This window comes from Thamnophis sirtalis, unplaced genomic scaffold, assembly GCF_051295495.1.
Source record: "Thamnophis sirtalis isolate CommonGarterSnake01/CBP01778 unplaced genomic scaffold, rThaSir2_p1.2 scaffold_4, whole genome shotgun sequence".
NCBI classification, from domain to species: domain Eukaryota; kingdom Metazoa; phylum Chordata; class Lepidosauria; order Squamata; family Natricidae; genus Thamnophis; species Thamnophis sirtalis.
In genome coordinates, this window is record NW_028261384.1 from 141193489 (window position 1) to 141210609 (window position 17121).

Here is a 17121-nt window from a genome sequence, read left to right on the forward strand (position 1 = left end):
GTGAGCACCTACAAGCCAAGAGGAACATACGTGCCAAATTTCAAGTGTGTAGGCTTTACGGTTTCGGAGATTTTGTGATGATGCGTGAGTGGCATTTGGCTTTTTTATATATATAGACTAGCTGGATATCCATGCACCGCTACGAAACGAAGTGAGTAGCTACGATCGGCCTCTCCTCTTCCCTTTTCTCCCTCAAGCTTGCCCCACAGAAGCCTCTCCTATCCTCTCCCCCTCTCTCCCTCCAGCTGGCCCCATTGATCTCTCCTACCCCCTTCTCTCCTTCAGGCTTGCCCCACAGAGGCCTCTCCTATCTGATCCCCTTCTCTCCCTCAGTCTAACTCCTTAGCATCAGAGCGTTTTTCAGGTGGGGAGGGGGAGTAGAATGTCTAAATTCTCAGCCCACAGGCCGGATGAGTCACGTGCTGGCCACGCCCGCACCCAAGTGGCAGTTGGAACAGAGTTCTTTTCAGGTGGGGAGGGGGAGTAGAATGTCTAAACTCCCAGCCCACACAGGCAGGATGAGTCATGCGCTGTCCACGCCCAACCCCAAGTGGCAGTTGGAACAGAGCTCTTTTCCGGTGGGGAGGGGGAGTAGAAAGTCTAACTCCTTAGCATCAGAGCGTGTTAATAATAATATAATTCTCGGTGGCAGTTCCGACCCTATGGAACGATCTCCCCGTGGAGATTTGTACCCTCACCACCCTCCAGACCTTCCGCACAGCCCTTAGAATTTGGCTATCCCGTCAGGCCTGGGGCTAAGACTGTAACCCGCCCGAATGGTATGAATGTTGTGTTTTTTAATTATGTATTGTCTTATATGTTAAAAGTTTGTCTCCCCCTCCCCCTTGGGTTGTGAGCCGCCCTGAGTCCCCCCAGGAAAAAGGGCGGCATATAAATAAACTTCAAACTCAAACTCAAATAAGACATACTCATGATGTGATGGTCATTTCGAAAAATCCTTTCTTAGCAAGCACTTAGAAGCCAAGAGGAACATACGTGCCAAATTTCACGTGTGTAGGCTTTATGGTTCCGGAGATTTCGTGATGACGCGTTGAGTGGTATTTCACTTTTTATAGCAATAGCAATAGCAATAGCAGTAGACTTATATACCGCTTCATAGGCCTTTCAGCCCTCTCTAAGCGGTTTACAGAGAGTCAGCATATTGCCCCCAACAATCTGGGTCCTCATTTTACCCACCTCGGAAGGATGGAAGGCTGAGTCAACCCTGAGCCGGTGAGATTTGAACCGCTGAACTGCTGATCTAGCAGTAGCCTGCAGTGCTGCATTTAACCACTGCGCCACCTTGGCTCTTAGGTATATAGATATCCCCCACGATAATGACGAGATTTTTTTATTTTTTCCTGGTCACCAAACCACTCACCCTGGCGCCCCCTGCTGGCCACAGCCATGACACACCCCCGCGCACACACACACAAACAGCAGCCTCTCTCAAAGCCATCTCCAGTCCACCACGGAAGGGGAGGATGGGCTTGGGAGAAGAAGGAAGACGAGAGCGCCGCTACTACCTGAAGCATTCGTGGATCCAGAGGCGCGTCAAACTGGCTTTGGTATCGTGGAAGTCCTTGTGCGCCCTCAACATGCCTTGAAAGACCTGGAGGAGGAGGAGGAGAAAAGGGGAACCAACGGACCACCGTTGAGAGGCGGGACAGCCGCACAATCTCGAACACAAGACATCCCCACCCCCAACGGTCACTAGACCCCAAGGGAGAAGGGGCCGTCTCTGGCCTCCAACCAGGCCTGGGGTGGTGCTTCTGTGGGCAGAGAGGGCTTTTCCTGATCCCGGTGCCCCCTTGGTCAGGGGGTCTTTTAAGATGCTCTTCCACACTGACGGGCCGTGGTGGTGGTGGTGGTTGAGGAGGAGGAGGAGGGCTGAGTGGTTCGTGGCACTCAAATATCTGAGCTGGGTGGTTTTCTTGCAGACGTTTTCATGACCCATCTAGCTAACATCATCAGCGCTAGAAGGGAGTGGGGTTTGAAGAGAGGAGGAGGAGGAGGAGGAGGAGGAGGAGGAGGAGGAGGAGGAGGAGGAGGAGGAGGAGGAGGAGGAAGAGGAGGAAGAGGAGGAGGAGGAGGAGGAAGAGGAGGAGGAGGAGGAGGACGACGACGACGGGTGTGGGGTCCATAGTGGTCTCTGAGCTGGGTGGTTTTCTTGCAGACGTTTCATGACCCATCTAGCTAACATCATCAGTGCTAGAAGGGAGTGGGGTTCGTGGAGAGGAGGAGGAGGAGGAGGAGGAGGAGGAGGAGGAGAACGATTATGGGGTCCTTGGTGCTCTCTGAGCTTGGTTATTTTATGGAGACGTTTCCCGACCCAACTAGGGAACATCATCAGTGCTAGAAGGGATGGAAGTGTGATGATGCAAGAAAGCCATTTAAGAATGGCCCACAATCCTCCTCCTCCTCCTCCTTCCTTCTAGCACTGATGACATTACCTAGTTGGGTCCCGAACGTCTGCAAGAAGCCCTCCAGGCTCAGAGACCCCCGAGGACACCCCACAACCCAGTTCGACCCTGAGCTCTAAATATTCTCTCCCCTCTCCACCCCCCAGCCCCAGGAAAGCTTTTTCTTTTTCTGGGCCAGCCTCACATTCTCTTTCTCTTCTTTCTCTCCATTGATGAAGAATGAAAGGGGAAGGATGCAGCGGAGGCTCCCTGGAGTAAAACACACCTGGCCTGATTTCATTGGGTTATCTAAGATCCTGGAAGTGGCTGGGAGCTGCCCGGAATTAATCAGTTTCAAGCATATGAAGTAACACTCCCTCCCCATCTCATCCCTCTTTTGCTCCCTTCTTTTCTTTTCTTTCTTTCTCTCTTTCTTTCCTTCTTTTTCTCTTTTTTTCTTCCTTCCTCCTCTCTCTCTCCCCCTCTATTTCTTTCTTTCTCCTTTTTCTTTCTTTCTCTCTTCTTCCTTTCTTTCCTTTCTTTCCCTCTCTCCCCCTTTCTTTCCCTCTCTGACCCCTCTCCCTTTCTTTCTCATTCCCCCTCTTTCTTTTTCTTTTTTCCTCCCTCTTCTTTTTCTTTCTTTCTTTCTCTCCTCCCTTTCCCTTTCCCTTTATCTCCCTCCCTTTTTTCTTCCTTCCTTCCTCCTTTTTTTCTCTCCCCTTCCTTCCTTCCTACCTTCCTTCTTTTGTATTCTTTCCTTCCTTCCCTCTTTCTTTCATCTCCCCCTCTATTTCTTTCTTTCTCCTTTCTCCTTCCTTCCTCCCTTTCTTTAATTCCTTCCTTTTCTTTCTTTCTCCTTCCATCCTTTCCTTTCTTTCTCTGTCTCTCTCTCCCACTTTCTTTCCTTCTTTCTTTCCCTCTCTGTCCCCCCTCTTTCTCTCCCCCCTCTTTCTTTTTCTTTCTTTCTTTCCTTGCTTCCTTTCCTTCTTTCTCTTTCTCCTTCTTTTCCTCTTCCTTCTTTTTCTTTTTCTTTCTTCCCTTCCTTCTTTTTCTTTCTCTCTCCTTCCTTCCCTTCTTTCTTTCTCTTTCTTTTTCTTTCTTTCCTTCCCTCCTTCATTTTTTTCTTTCTTTCTTTCTCCTTCTTTCCTCTCTTCTCTCTCTCTTTTCTTCTTTCTTTCTTTCTTTCTTTCTTTCTTTCTTTCTTTCTTTCTTTCTTTCTTTCTTTCTTTCTTTCTTTCCTCCTCAACTTTTCAATTAAAGTGCTCTTCCCGAAGGAAGCATTCACAGCCCTTCGTTTCTCTGCAGAAAAAAACCTGCCTCTTTCCTTGATCTGCCTTCCATCGCTTTTTCCATCAACTATTTACGGTTCAAGGTGTCATTTCAGTGATCAAATAAAAATATCCCCCCTTTTTTTTAAAAAAAATAACAAAGCCGAAGATTTAAATAAGGACAATAAACGTGGCTTGCCTGGATCCATACATCCTATTTTAAGCAGCAAGAAAATGCAATCATAACAGGATCATAATAATAATAATGTTGTTGTGGTTTGGAGAAACCACATTATTATACTTGGGGGGGGAACGAGACCCCCCCCTCAATTTCTGGCCGTGCTCTGCTCCCCTCAACCGGCTGAAAAGCCTGGCAGGCTGGCACCGCAGCCCAGCTCAGGGGGCATCCGGGCTGCGTTTGATGTGCAGGAGAAGAGCTTCGGGGCTTAAAAACCTGGGATAAACATTCGGTGGCATTTGATGTCTCCGAAGCCGCATTGCCCATTTGATGTGCGCGCCGCATCTCTGCCCTGCTTGGAATCCTAATGCTCGCAGCCTCTGGGCATCCGGGGAGGCGGCGCAGGAAAACGTTAACCCTTGGAAAAAACCGGTCTGGCTCACGCTTAACAGGCCCGGATAGCCGCTCAGGGCCCCCCCGTGAGGACAGTCACGGAAGATGGGCACCCTTGCTGGCGAGAGGAGAGAAGCAGAGGGAGGGGGGGGAGGAATGGATTTGAGGAGGGGGGCATGGATGTTCAGAAGACCTTGGGTGGGTAGAGAAAAACCTTCCCTAATTCCAAGCTTTGAGCAGCTAAGCAAGACTCGCTTCCTTGCCCGAGGCACAACTGGCTCGCAACCCATGTCGGGGAGCTCGCCCGCCCCTCCGCGCGGGTCGGCTGGCATCACTTCAGTGAAGGCCTTCTCCCTTTGCCAAGGGCCAGGCGATGCCTGAGAAAGGAACTTCGACAGTGGCACAATTCGAGTCTCCGGGACACCCCGCCCCCATCAGCTGGGGAGGGGCATTGGGGGGACCCTTTGTGTTGTTGTTGTTAAATGACCCCATAATCCCTCGCGGGGTGGAATTGGGGCAACTGAATGGAGCTGTTTACTGGCCGGATGCTCTTCCCTGTCGCCAGTGCGGAGTTATATTCGGTAGATATATTCTCATCGTGCCCAGAGAGAGAAATAGCGGCCTCTACCTAGGATCGAACTCACAGACTCCTGATTGGGAGGCGAGAGCTCCGCCTCTAGGCCATCACACCACCCTCCAACCGTTTCTTTAGTCATCATCTTCTTTTAACGACCCGCATAATCCCTTGTGGGGGTGGAGTCTGGGCAACTGAATGGAGCTGAGTGATTTACTGGCCGGATGACCTACCCTGTTGCCATTGCGGAGTTATGTTCGGCAGATCTATTCTCATTATGCCCAGATAGAAAGAAATAGCGGCCTCTACCTAGGATACAATGCACAGCCTTCTGATTGGAAGGCGAGAGCTCTGCCTCTAGGCCACCCCAACCACCTCCTAATGAGGGGACCCTTCTCTCTACCTTGGAAATGTCCCGGAGGTTGAAGAGGTAGTGGATTTTGGCCGGCGTGGGTAGGAACCGTTGAACCACGCTGTTGTAGAGCTCCACTGTGGCCTCGGTGATGACGTTCCCGATGGGTTTCACGGCCTCCTCAAAGTTCTGCAACTTCTGGTTGATCATGGTGCCGAAGATGCGACGGATTTGGGAATCCTGTCCACGGGGAGAAAATCAGGAAGGTGGCAGAACAATGGGACAGCACTCTCCCCGCCCCACGTGGGTCTGATTTAAGCCTCCAGCTGCAGGAGATGTCTTTCTGGAAGTTCTCTGCACGCTAGATGGCCTTCAAGGCATAGATTGGTTCTGATCTCGAGGTGACAAACACACATGGGCCCTTGGAGTTTAAGGCCGGGGACCCCATGATTTTTAGGGGGTCCCAACATTTGAGGGAGGACCCTCCCCCAGTGCAAACGCTGGGCCAAAAATGTGAGCCAAAGCCAACGTTTAAAGGAGCCCATTGAAAACTTGGATCAAATGTTGAATAGCCTTGGTAAGACCTGTGGACTTCAACTCCCAGAATTCTCCAGGCAGCCATATGGGGTGACTTTCTTAATAGACGGTGGGTATGCAGTAAACATAATATATTTTGACTTCAGCAAAGTGGGAAAAAAAAGAAGAGCTGGCTGGGGAATTCTGGGAGTTGAAGTCCACAAGTCTTAAATCAGGGGACTTCAACCTTGGCCACTTTAAGACTTGTGGACTTCAACTCCCAGAATTCTCCAGCCAGCCATGTAGGGTAACTTTCTTAATAGATGGCGGGTATGCAGTAAGCATAATATATCTTGACTTCAGCAAAGTGGGAAATAAAAGAACTGGCTGGGGAATTCTGGGAGTTGAAGTCCACAAGTCTTAAATTGGAGGTCTCAAACCTTGGCTACTTTAAGACATTGTCAGCCAATGGCCAGCCTTTGTAGGATAGTGAGATTCTTAATAGATGGTGGGTATGCAGTAATATATCTTGACTTCAGCAAAGTGGGGAAAAAGAGCTGGCTGGAGAATTCTGGAAGTCTACAAGTCTTAATTGCGGGGTCTCCAACTTTAAGACTCGTGGACTTCAACTCCCAGAATTCCCCGGCCCGCTCTTTGTTTCACTTGGCTGAAGTCAAGATATATTACGCTTACTGCATACCCACCGTCTATTAAGAAATGGCTGGCTGGGGAATTCTGGGAGTTGAAGTCCACCCGTCTTAAAGTGGGCAAGCTTAAGAAATCAAAAATTATATCCCACAACCGGGCCAACACTCCAAAGCGACAGGAAAGTCCTCCTAGGTGTAAGGGACGTGAAAACGGGAGCCCATCTTACATGGAGCTTTCAGGGGTTCAGGGGTTCTCTCTCTCTCTCTCTCTCTCTCTCTCTCTCTCTCTCTCTCTCTCTCTCTCTCTGTCTCTGTGTGTCTGTTTCTCTCCCTCTCTCTCTCTCTCTCTCTGTGTCTGTTTCTCTCTCTTTCTCTCTGTCTCTGTCTCTCTGTGTGACTCTGTTTCACTCTCTGCTTCTCTCTCTGTGACTCTGTTTCTCTCTCTCTGTTTCTCTGTCTCTGTCTCTGTCTCTGTCTCTCTGTCTCTCTCTCTCTCTCTGTCTATCTCTCTGTCTCTCTCTGTCTCTCTCTCTCTGTCTCTCTCTCTCTCTGTCTCTCTCTCTCTGTCTCTCTCTCTCTCTCTCTCCAGGTTAAGCCCCCCACCCCCGGCTCAACTGCCAATCAGTCCTTACGGTTGGGAAGGTCATATTGATGAGATTGAAACGGCTCTGCAAACGGCTGGAGATCACCGTACGGCCTCCTCCGGGAGGTCCCATGGCCGCCATCAGGAACATGTCCTGGGGGGGTGGGGGAGAGAGATGCCCCCCACATCAAAACCAGGGGAGGAAAAACGGACCCCACCGAGCCACCTTGCCCACAATCCGCAAAGGGTTCAGCCGTCTCCGTGCCGAACCCGGGCGCACGACGAAGCCGGCGGCATATAAAGAGGGGAACATAATCGCTGGCATGCCGTGTGCCCCCCCCTGCCCCTCCCTTGGGGTCCTGTGCCGCGCTGGTCCCCCTCCCCTTCTCCACCCCTGACTGAAATCCAGAGACACGACAGCCTCTTAAAGAACAATTATTCCGGGCACAAGTGTCTTTCATTGCCAGCTGCCGAGTTTTCAAACAAGCCCGGGGGTCTAAATAGACAATGCCGAGTTCGGTGCGTGACCGCATTTAATGCGCCGGAGAGACGCCTTTTCAAAACAATGGGCCCTGGCAGGCAGGCAGGCAGGCAGGCGGGCATCGAGGTCTGCGGGGGGGGGGGGGAGGCACCACAGGTGGGTGAGGCCCAGTGTTGGGTTTCACATCATTTCACCACCGGTTCGCCGCGAACCAAAAACGCGAGCGAAACGTGGCTAAATCGGACGGCATAGCAGCCACCCGCGGGTTTTCCACAACCGGTCCGTTCGAACCGATACGAACCGGCTGAAGACCACGACCCGGTTCTCACCTTGATGTGCTTGATGGTCTGCTTGGTCCGGTCGTACCAGAAGCCGTAATCCAGCCACAGCCGGAGGAGTTCCAGTGGAGGCTGAGATCCGAAGGTGTCTTTGGCCGGCATGTTGAGGTCATCCATGAAGGTGATCATGCTTTTCCCCCCCATGGGCACGTAGACGCCCTTCGTGCGCTTCTCCACGCGGCTCTCGATGATGCTCTGGACGTTGTTGGAGGTGGTCTGCGTGGGACGGGAAAGGGAAGGGACGCCCCTTAACCGAAGGGGGAGAGCCAAAGAACCAGGCCCGGCGTTGGAGAAATAGCAGTTATAGCAATAGACTTATAGGCCGCTTCAAAGGGCTTTTACCCACCTTGGAAGGACGGAAGGTTGAGTCAACCTGGAGCCGGTCAGGATCGAACTCCTGGCAGTGGGCAGAGTCAGCGTGCAATTGTACATTCTAACCACTGTGCTAACATGGCTTTTCCTCCCTATATTTCCTTCCTTCCTCCCTCTTCCTTCTTTCGTTCCTTCCTATCTCTCCTTCCTTCCTTTCCTCCTTCTTGCCTTTTTGTCTCCCTTCTCTTCCTTCCCTCCTTTTTCATTCCTTCCTTCCCTCTTCCCTTTTTCTCTTCCTTCCCTCCCTCCTTCCTTTACAGCCCTCTCTGAACGGTTTACAGAGTCAGCCTCTTGCCCTCCAGCAATCTGGGTCCTCAATTTACCGACCGCAGAAGGACGGAAGGCTGAGGCAACCTGGAGCCGGTCAGGATCGAACTCCTGGCAGTGGGCAGAGTCAGCGTGCAATAGTGCATTCTAACCACTGTGCCACCATGGCTTTTCCTTCCTTCTCATTTTCCTTCCCTTCCTATCTCTCCTTCCTTCCCTCCCTTCTTCCTTCTTGCCTTTTTCTCTTCTTCCCCTTCCTTCTTCCCTCCCTTTTCCTTCCTTCCCCCTTCTTTCTTCTTGCCTTTTTCTCTTCCTTCATTCCCTTCCTTTTTCTCCCTTCCCTTCTTCCTTCTTGCTTTTTTTCTCTTCCTTCCCTTCCTTTTCCTTCCTTCCCTCCCTTCTTCCTTCTTGTCTTTTTCTCTTCTTCCCCTTCCTTCTTCCCTCCCTTTTCCTTCCTTCCCCCTTCTTTCTTCTTGCCTTTTTCTCTTCCTTCATTCCCTTCCTTTTTCTCCCTTCCCTTCTTCCTTCTTGCCTTTTTCTCTTCCTTCCCTTCCTTTTCCTTCCTTCCCTCCCTTCTTCCTTCTTGTTTTTTTCTCTTCTTCCCCTTCCTTCTTCCCTCCCTTTTCCTTCCTTCCCCCTTCTTTCTTCTTGCCTTTTTCTCTTCCTTCATTCCCTCCCTTTTCCTTCCTTCCCTTCTTCTTTCTTGCTTTTTTCTCCTCCCTCCCTCCTTCCTTCACAGCCCCCTCTAAGCGGTTTACAGAGTCAACTTCTTGCCCCCAACAATCTGGGCCCTTGTTTTACCGACCTCGGAAGGACAAAAGGCCGAGTCAACCTTGAGCCGGTCAGGATCGAACTGCCGAACTGCAGTCAGCCGAAGTAGCCTGCAGGACTGCATTCTAACCACGGTGCCATCGCTGACGGCCATAATAAGAGTCCCAAATTTCCGCTAGGGGTTCATTAAGTGAGCTTGTGATTTAAGGAGAGATCGGGTAGCTGTTTGTCTGAAACAGTATAAGTTCTCCTACTCGAGCAGGGGGTTGGGATAGATGACCTCTTAAGTTCCTCCCGACTCTGTTATTCTGACAAGAAAGACTAGGGGAGGCACCCTAGCAATGTTCCTGTATTTGAGGGGTTGCCCCAAAGAAGAAGGGGTCCGCCTATTCTCCAAGGCCCCTCAAGTCAGGACGAGAAGAAATGGATGGAAACTAATCAAGGGGAGAAGCAGCCTGGGACTTAGGAGGAATTTCTTGACAGTGAGGACAATTAGCCAGTGGAACAGCTTCCCACCGGAAGTTGTGGGTGCTTCAACACAGGTTTTTGAAAAGAGATTGGGCAGCCATTTAGAGTAGAATAGAGGCACCTTGGAGGTCATCTAGTCCAACCCCCTGCCCTGTACCATTCCAGACAAGCGGCTGCCCAGGATCTTCTTCGAAACCTCCATGGATGGAGCACCTACGATTCCTGGTGGCAAGCCGTTCCACTGGTTAATGGACCCTGGCAGCCCCTTTCCAGAAGCCCCGGGGCTATCTGAGAGCCTAGGCCGCCCTGAGTCCCCTTCGGGGGAAAAGGGCAGCATATAAATTTAATAAATTGAATTGAATTGAGGAGCTATTAACAACGATCCCCGTCGTCTCCCAGGAATCTTAAAAGTTCATCTTTTGGGAGAACACGACGATTAAAATAATTCAGGATGGTCAATTAGTAATCTTGCAATCAAAGCCGAGGAGAGAGCAATTAGCCCAGCCGGATCAAATCGAACCGAGGGGACACTCCTCGCAGGCGATGACATCACTTGGGTGGACTGCGTTCTATTGGTTACTGGCTGAGTTAACCCACGCATGGCCGCTGTCTCCACCAACTTTGGAGAATAACAGAGTCGGAAGGATACCTTGGAGGTCTTCTAGTCCAACCCCCTGCTCAAGCAGGAGACCCTATACGCCACTTCTACCCAGCCTATTCGCCTGAAACCGTATAGGGCAGTGGTGGGATTCAGCCGGTTCGCACCTATTCGCGAGGACCGGTTGGTAACTTTCTAAGTAGTTCGGAGAACCGATTTGTTGGAAGAAATCTCCTTTTGTTTTTTCCCACTTTACAGGGCTAATCCTGTAAGGAAGGCAGGAAGGAAACATTCTGGCGTTGTTTCTAGCCTCATCTCTATTGCTCTGCTTACCGAAACTGCCTCTCCGGTTAACCCTTATTACATTGTAACAGCTAAGGCGAAGCGCCCATCGACGGCAGTGGTGTTGAGTTAGCCATGCCCACCTGGTCACATGACCACTGAGCCCCACCTACCCAGATGGTCATTAGGGCAGAGAACCGGTTGTTAAATTATTTGAATCCCACCACTGGTATAGGGTTTCCTGCTCGACCAGGGGGGTGGACTAGATGACCCACCAGATCCCTTCCAACTCTTGTTCTTCTGTCCCGCGATTTATGTTGAGGCCTCCCTCTTGCCCTTGTTTGAGACCGAGGGCGTAGGTGGGCCCTTACCTGAGCAGACATGTTGATGACCAGGACGGCCCACTTGATGCTGTCCAAGGACTGAAGCACCCCCTGGGCAATGGAGGTCTTCCCCGTGCCCACCATGCCAACCAGCACCACCGGCTGTTGGTTGGAAATCAGGGCGTTGACGAGATAGTTGTAGCGCATGGTGTCGACCGTCGGCACGATGATCTTGTAGAAGGGGATGCTGGGGAGAGAAGAGGAGGGGTCGGCTCGGGATGCGTGCCCGAGATGTGCCCGCCCCCAACCTGTGTGCGTGGTGTCTTCCAAGGAAGTGCTTGTGGCTGTGCCGAAAACCCTTGTTGAGAGGCATTAAAATATCCAACACGAGACACAATTCCCACGGTTGTCATCCCCGCTGCAAGCTGAAAGCTCGGAAGGCAGCCACTGTTCTCGATGCTGTCCGTCCCTTCCTTGTCCGGCGTGGTGCGCAGGGGGGCGGCTGCCTCTGGCTTCTCGGGCACCGTGTCCTTCGGTAATTCCATGCCGCTGATCGGATTACGGGTGAGAGAGTGTGTGTGTGCGTAAACGGATGCGAGCCACCGGCTTAAATCAGGGCTGGCAGCCGTGAGGGATGGTGGGGGGAAGACGGCGGCTGTGACGTTGTGTGTGGTTGTGCGGAGGCCGGAAATTGGAGAGTTGAGATGCCAAGCTGGGCACAAATAGCAGTGGTGGGTTTCAGCCCGTACGGCCCGGTACAGATGTATCGGTAGTAGCTTGGAGCAGCTGACAGCCTACCGGCTCATTTGGTCCACCTGCTGGCTCACGTTCTATACTGGTTTTTAAAGCAACCAGCCAATTGCGCACATGCGCACATCGTACGGTGCCTGCATGAGTTCTGACAAGCAGCTGCGTGTCGCAGGGACGGCGGAGTGCATACAAAAGGATGCGCGGACCGGTGAGCACCGTACCGGTAGCGACAGGGAGAATAACCCACCACTGACGAAGAGGTGAGCTCAGCCATAGAGACCATACCTTCACCGCCCCCTCTATGGGTAGTCCTCAACTTACGACCGCAATACAGCCGAACCTTTCCATTGCTGAGTGAGACAGTTGTTACGCCGAGAGTTTTGACCCAGAGCATTGGCTGAGTTTTGCCCCGTTTTGCGACCTTTCCTGACACAGTTGTTAAAGGAAACCACGGCAGTTGTTTAAGAGAGTCACATGGTTGTTAAATGAATCTGGCTTCTCCACTGATCGGCCGAAGATTGCAAAAGGGGATCACGTGACTTCAGGATGCTGCGACGGTCATAAATATGAGTCAGTTGCCAAGGGTCCGAATTTTGATCATGTGACCGCGGGGAGGTTTGCAACGGTCGTGTTGCAACTTCGGTCGTGTTGCAACTTCGGTCACTAAACAAATGGTTGTAAGCCGAGGACTACTTGCACTGTTAGGACACCAGTGATGAGGGAAGGACCTCCAATGACCACTGTTGAAGGCAATCCTACCCAACTTCCTTTATTACGGATCAACCCAGGGCTGTCCCCTGACCAGCATCCTGTTGGCGGAGACGTATGAACCACAGCCCTGTTATGTTCTCTTCCTCCTTTCTAGCCCCCATCTGGCAATTTCCACCATGCTAGGACCACTGCTCGGATTCCCACCCGTGGAGAAACAGTTCCACCTTCCATCCATCCAGAACTTCTGGCCTTCAAACTACCCAGGACATGCATCGGCAACTTGCAACCCTGGAGCCGCATGTGGCTCTGGAGCCACATGTGGCTCTTTCATCCCTCTGCTGCGGCTCCCTGTCGCTGATCAGCTTCACAGTGGATAGGGCTTTCGGTTAGGACAGGTAGCGAAAAAGGATGCCACACTAGGGGGAGACTCTATGGTGGGGGAACCAGACTTCCTGTCGGTTCCAGAATTTAACGGAGGAGGGGAGGAGGAGGGGGCTTCCGGTGAGGACATTTGTGGCTCTTTGAGTGTTTAAGGTTGCCGACTCCTGATACAGGGATCAGGTCTCGGGAAGGGAGGCCGTCCTCCCTGAAGGCCACTCGTCCACGTTCTTGAGATGTTGGCCAACGGGCCAGAGGGTTACTCACTTGGGAGGGTATCTCCACATCTTGGGAAGGTTGTCCTCAAAGGCAACCCACTGCTTCCTCTTGGGGTCCACGTAATACTCGTAGACGGTGTCCTGAGGAGGAGAGCAAGCAAGGAGTAGGTGAGGTGGATCTTCTCAATGTCGGCTTTTCCGACCCAACGCAGAAGATCCCGGAAAGCCGAGTGTATCTGAGCGACCTTGTTAGGAAAGGTTCCCTCGATTTCCCGCAGGAAGTTGTCAATCTTCTTCCGGCCTTCTTCGTCCACGGCGGCGCACAGCGACCAGATCATGCTGAAGACGAAGTACATCTCCACCAAGGTGGAGTAGTTCTCCGTGTCCGTGAGATTCAGCTGGAAGAAACGGGGAGATCTTCACTCAAGCCACCAAGGGCCACCAGCATCTCCCTAGCCAGAGATGTGGGGCAGAGACAGACAGAGGGGGGGGCATGGGAGGTCTGTTGGAGCAATAGCAATAGCAGTAGACTTATATACTGCTTCATAGGGCTTTCAGCCCTCTCTAAGCGGTTTACAGAGAGCCAGCATATTGCCCCCAACAATCTGGGTCCTCATTTTACCCACCTCGGAAGGATGGAAGGCTGAGTCAACCCTGAGCCAGTGAGATTTGAACCGCTGAACTGCTGATCTAGCAGTAGCCTGCAGTGCTGCATTTAACCACTGCGCCACCTCGGCTCTTGCACAGATAGTCCTTCACTTACAACAGTTCATTTAGTTCATCTTCTTTTAATGACTACATAATCCAGTGCGGGGTGGAGTCTGGGCAACTGAATCTCCGGAGCTAGCAGAGTGTTTTACTGGCTGGATGCCCTTCCCTGTTGTCAATGGGGAGTTTTGTTTAGCAGATATATTCTCAATGTTCCCAAAGAGAGAAATCCCCTCACAATCAGGAGGATTCGATCCTAGGTAGAGGCCGATATTTCTCTCTCTGAGCACAATGAGGATAGAACTGCCGAATAGAATTCCGCATTGGCAACAGGGAATGGCATCTGGCCAGTAAAACACTCAGCTCCATTCAGTTGCTCTGATTCTACCCCGCAACGGATTATGTGGTCATTAAAAGAAGATGAGGACTAAATAACTGTTGTAAGTCAAAGATTACCTGTATTAGAAGGACCGCAGGGCAGGTGGGAAGGGGTGGGTGGGTCCCTTGCGCGGCGCTTACCCCTTCCTCGGCCAAAGATGTGAAAAGTTTGCAGAGAGCCACGATCCCATTGTATTCCGTGATGGGAACCAATTCCTGACAATTGTCCTTCTTGAAGTTCAGGATCCTGTTGGTGAATTTGTCGAACATCCTCTGCAAAGTTTCCGTTTCCACCTGCGAAGGGAGAGAGAGGGGGGGGCAGGTGCGCGGAAGGTGGACAACTTGCCGCGGCCAATTTGCCCCGGGACAAGTTAACCGCCGGACGATTCGGCAAAAGGCAAACTCTACATTCATTGCGAACGGCGTTGTGGCCGTCCGAGGAAGAAAGTCGATCCAGAAATACAAGAGTCGCGGTAATTCCGATGAAGTCAAATCGATCTGTCGGAACAGAGCGGGAACAGGACCTTGGAGGTCTTCTAGTCCAACCCTCCGGCTCAAACAGGAGACTCTAGAACAGGGATGGCTAACCTTTTTCTCCTCGTGTGCCGAAATTGCACGTGCACGAATGACAGCGTGCGAGTCCGTGTCCACCACCATAATGCAATGCTCCCCGCCCCCCTGTGCTTGTGCGCCCGACTTCCCGCACAGTCCCCCTAGGCATTTACGTGTGACTCCCTCCTCCCGCCCCGTGCATGCGTGCGTGAATACATCCGGGTGCGTCTCTCACATGCACAGCAGAGACCCCAAAATCAGCTGGCCGGCGGGAGCTGCGCATGCACGCACGGTGGAGCTACACTGGCTGACGGGTCGCGCGCCTGCAGACAGGGTTTCAGGTGTGACCTGTGGCACGATTGCTCTAGGTTCCCCTATAGCATTCCTCTATACCTCTGGTGGCAAGCATTCCTTTTGATAGGCATATTCAAGAACGAGTTATAAACTGTGTGGGGGGGGAGAAACATAGATAGATTAGCGAAGGGGAAGGGAATAAGAAATTATACCAAACTATATTTGGTAGTTTGCAGAAATACCATCCCAAGGAAACATAAACTGAGATTTGAAAGAGACACCTGTAACAACAGAAAAAGAAAGGGAGAGAGGAGGCGAGAATGAGAGGGAGAGGAGGGAAAGAAGAAAGAGGTAAGGAGAGGAAGGTGGAAGGGAGAGGAAGAGAAGGAGAGAGGGTAAGAAGGGGAAGGGGAAGAGGACAAGAGAGCAAAGGCGACAGAAGGAAGGAAGAGGAACAGTCTCACAACAGTCACTCGTGCCCTGGTGACCTCTAGGCTGGAATACTGCAATGTGCTCTACATGGGGCAGCCCTTGAAGAGCATTCGGCGACTTCAGCTAGTCCAGAATGCAGCCGCGCGAGCGATCGTGGGTGCACCTCGTTTTACCCACGTAACACCTATCCTCCGCGAGCTGCACTGGCTGCCTGTTGGTCTCCGGGTGCGCTTCAAGGTGCTACTTGTCACCTATAAAGCCCTTCATGGTAGTGGGCCTGGGTAAGAGCCAAGGTGGCGCAGTGGTTAAATGCAGCACTGCAGGCTACTGCTAGATCAGCAGGTCAGCGGTTCAAATCTCACCGGCTCAGGGTTGACTCAGCCTTCCATCCTTCCGAGGTGGGTAAAATGAGGACCCAGATTGTTGGGGGCAATATGCTGACTCTCTGTAAACCGCTTAGAGAGGGCTGAAAGCCCTATGAAGCGGTATATAAGTCTACTGCTATTGCTATTGCTATTGCTATACTTGAGAGACCGCCTACTGCCAATTACCTCCACTAGACCGATACGATCGCATAGATTAGGCCTCCTCCGAATTCCATCTTCTAGCCAGTGCAAACTGGCAACTACCTGGAGGAGAGCCTTCTCGGTGGCTGCTCCGACCCTCTGGAACGAACTCCCTGTGGAGATTCGGACCCTCAACACCCTCCAATCCTTCCGCGCCGCTTTGAAGATCTGGCTGTCCCGGCTGGCCTGTGGTTAAGATTCTAACCCCACTCGAATTGTGTGACTGTTGTGTTTTCTTTTTAATATGTTGTATTGTCTTCATGTTGGAAAATTGTTTGTCCTTCCCCCCCCCCCCCTTTTTGAACTGTGAGCCGCCCTGAGTCCCCCCAGGGAAAAGGGCGGCATACAAATAAAGGGAAATGAAAAATGAAATGAAAATGAATGAAGAGGAAAGTAGAGGAAGGAGGGAAGGGATAGAAAGAGAAGGAGAGAGGGTAGGAAGGGGAAGGGGAAGAGAGGAGTAGGGGAGAGGTAAGGGAAGAAAGGAAGAGGTAAGGAGAAGAGGGTGGAAGGGAGAAGGAGAGAAGGAGAGAAGGAGAGGTTAGGAAGGGGAAGAGGGGAAGAGAGCAAAGGGGAGAGAAGGAAGAAAGAGGAAAGTAGAGGAAGGAGGGAAGGGATAGAAGGAGAAGGAGAGAGGATAGGAGTGGGAAGAGGAAGGGAGGAGTAGGGAGAGGTAAGGGAAGAAAGGAAGAGGTAAGGAGAAGAGGGTGGAAGGGAGAGGGAGAGAAGGAGAGAGGGTAGGAAGAGGAAGAGGGGAAGAGAGCAAAGGGGAGAGAGAGAAGGAAGGAAGAGGAAAGTAGAGGAAGGGATAGAAAGAGAAGGAGAGAGGATAGGAGAGGGAAGAGGAAGGGAGGAGTAGGGAAGAGGTAAGGGAAGAAAGGAAGAGGTAAGGATAGGAGGGTGGAAGGAAAGAAGGAGAAAGGGTAGGAAGGGGAAGGGGAAGAGTAGGAGTAGGGGAGAGGTAAGGGAAGAAGGAAAGGGAAGGAGAGAAGGAAGGAAGGAAGGAGAGAAGGGAAGAAAAGGAAGGGAAAACAAGGTGGTGTTACAAGAGAAGGAAGGGATGGGAAATAAAGCAACCCAAACTGTATACTAAAATGAAATAATAAATGTATAAGAATGACAAATGTAAAGAAGAATAACCATTAAGGGAATGTATACTTAAAATGGTATGTAAGAGAACAAAAATAAATAAATAAAAATAAATAAATAAATAATAATAATAATAATAAAATTCTGTAAAAGAGAGAGAAAAGAACCGGTAGCATTTCAACCCTGCAGGCACGGCTGGCTGGGGAATCCTGGGAGTTGAAGTCCACCCGCC

The 17121-nt window shown here is 51.4% G+C and overlaps 1 protein-coding gene across 1 annotated transcript in view; it reads right to left on the reverse strand.

The window, feature by feature from the left end:
• The window catches only part of DNAH2 (dynein axonemal heavy chain 2), a 170464-nt gene that overhangs the window by 63716 nt on the left and 89627 nt on the right, over positions 1–17121 (reverse strand). The window contains 8 exon segments of the mRNA XM_087715030.1: positions 1527–1612; positions 5219–5407; positions 6963–7067; positions 7724–7948; positions 10862–11060; positions 12920–13011; positions 13116–13268; positions 14098–14250. Of these exon segments, the coding sequence (XP_087571156.1) occupies positions 1527–1612; positions 5219–5407; positions 6963–7067; positions 7724–7948; positions 10862–11060; positions 12920–13011; positions 13116–13268; positions 14098–14250 (1202 nt within the window).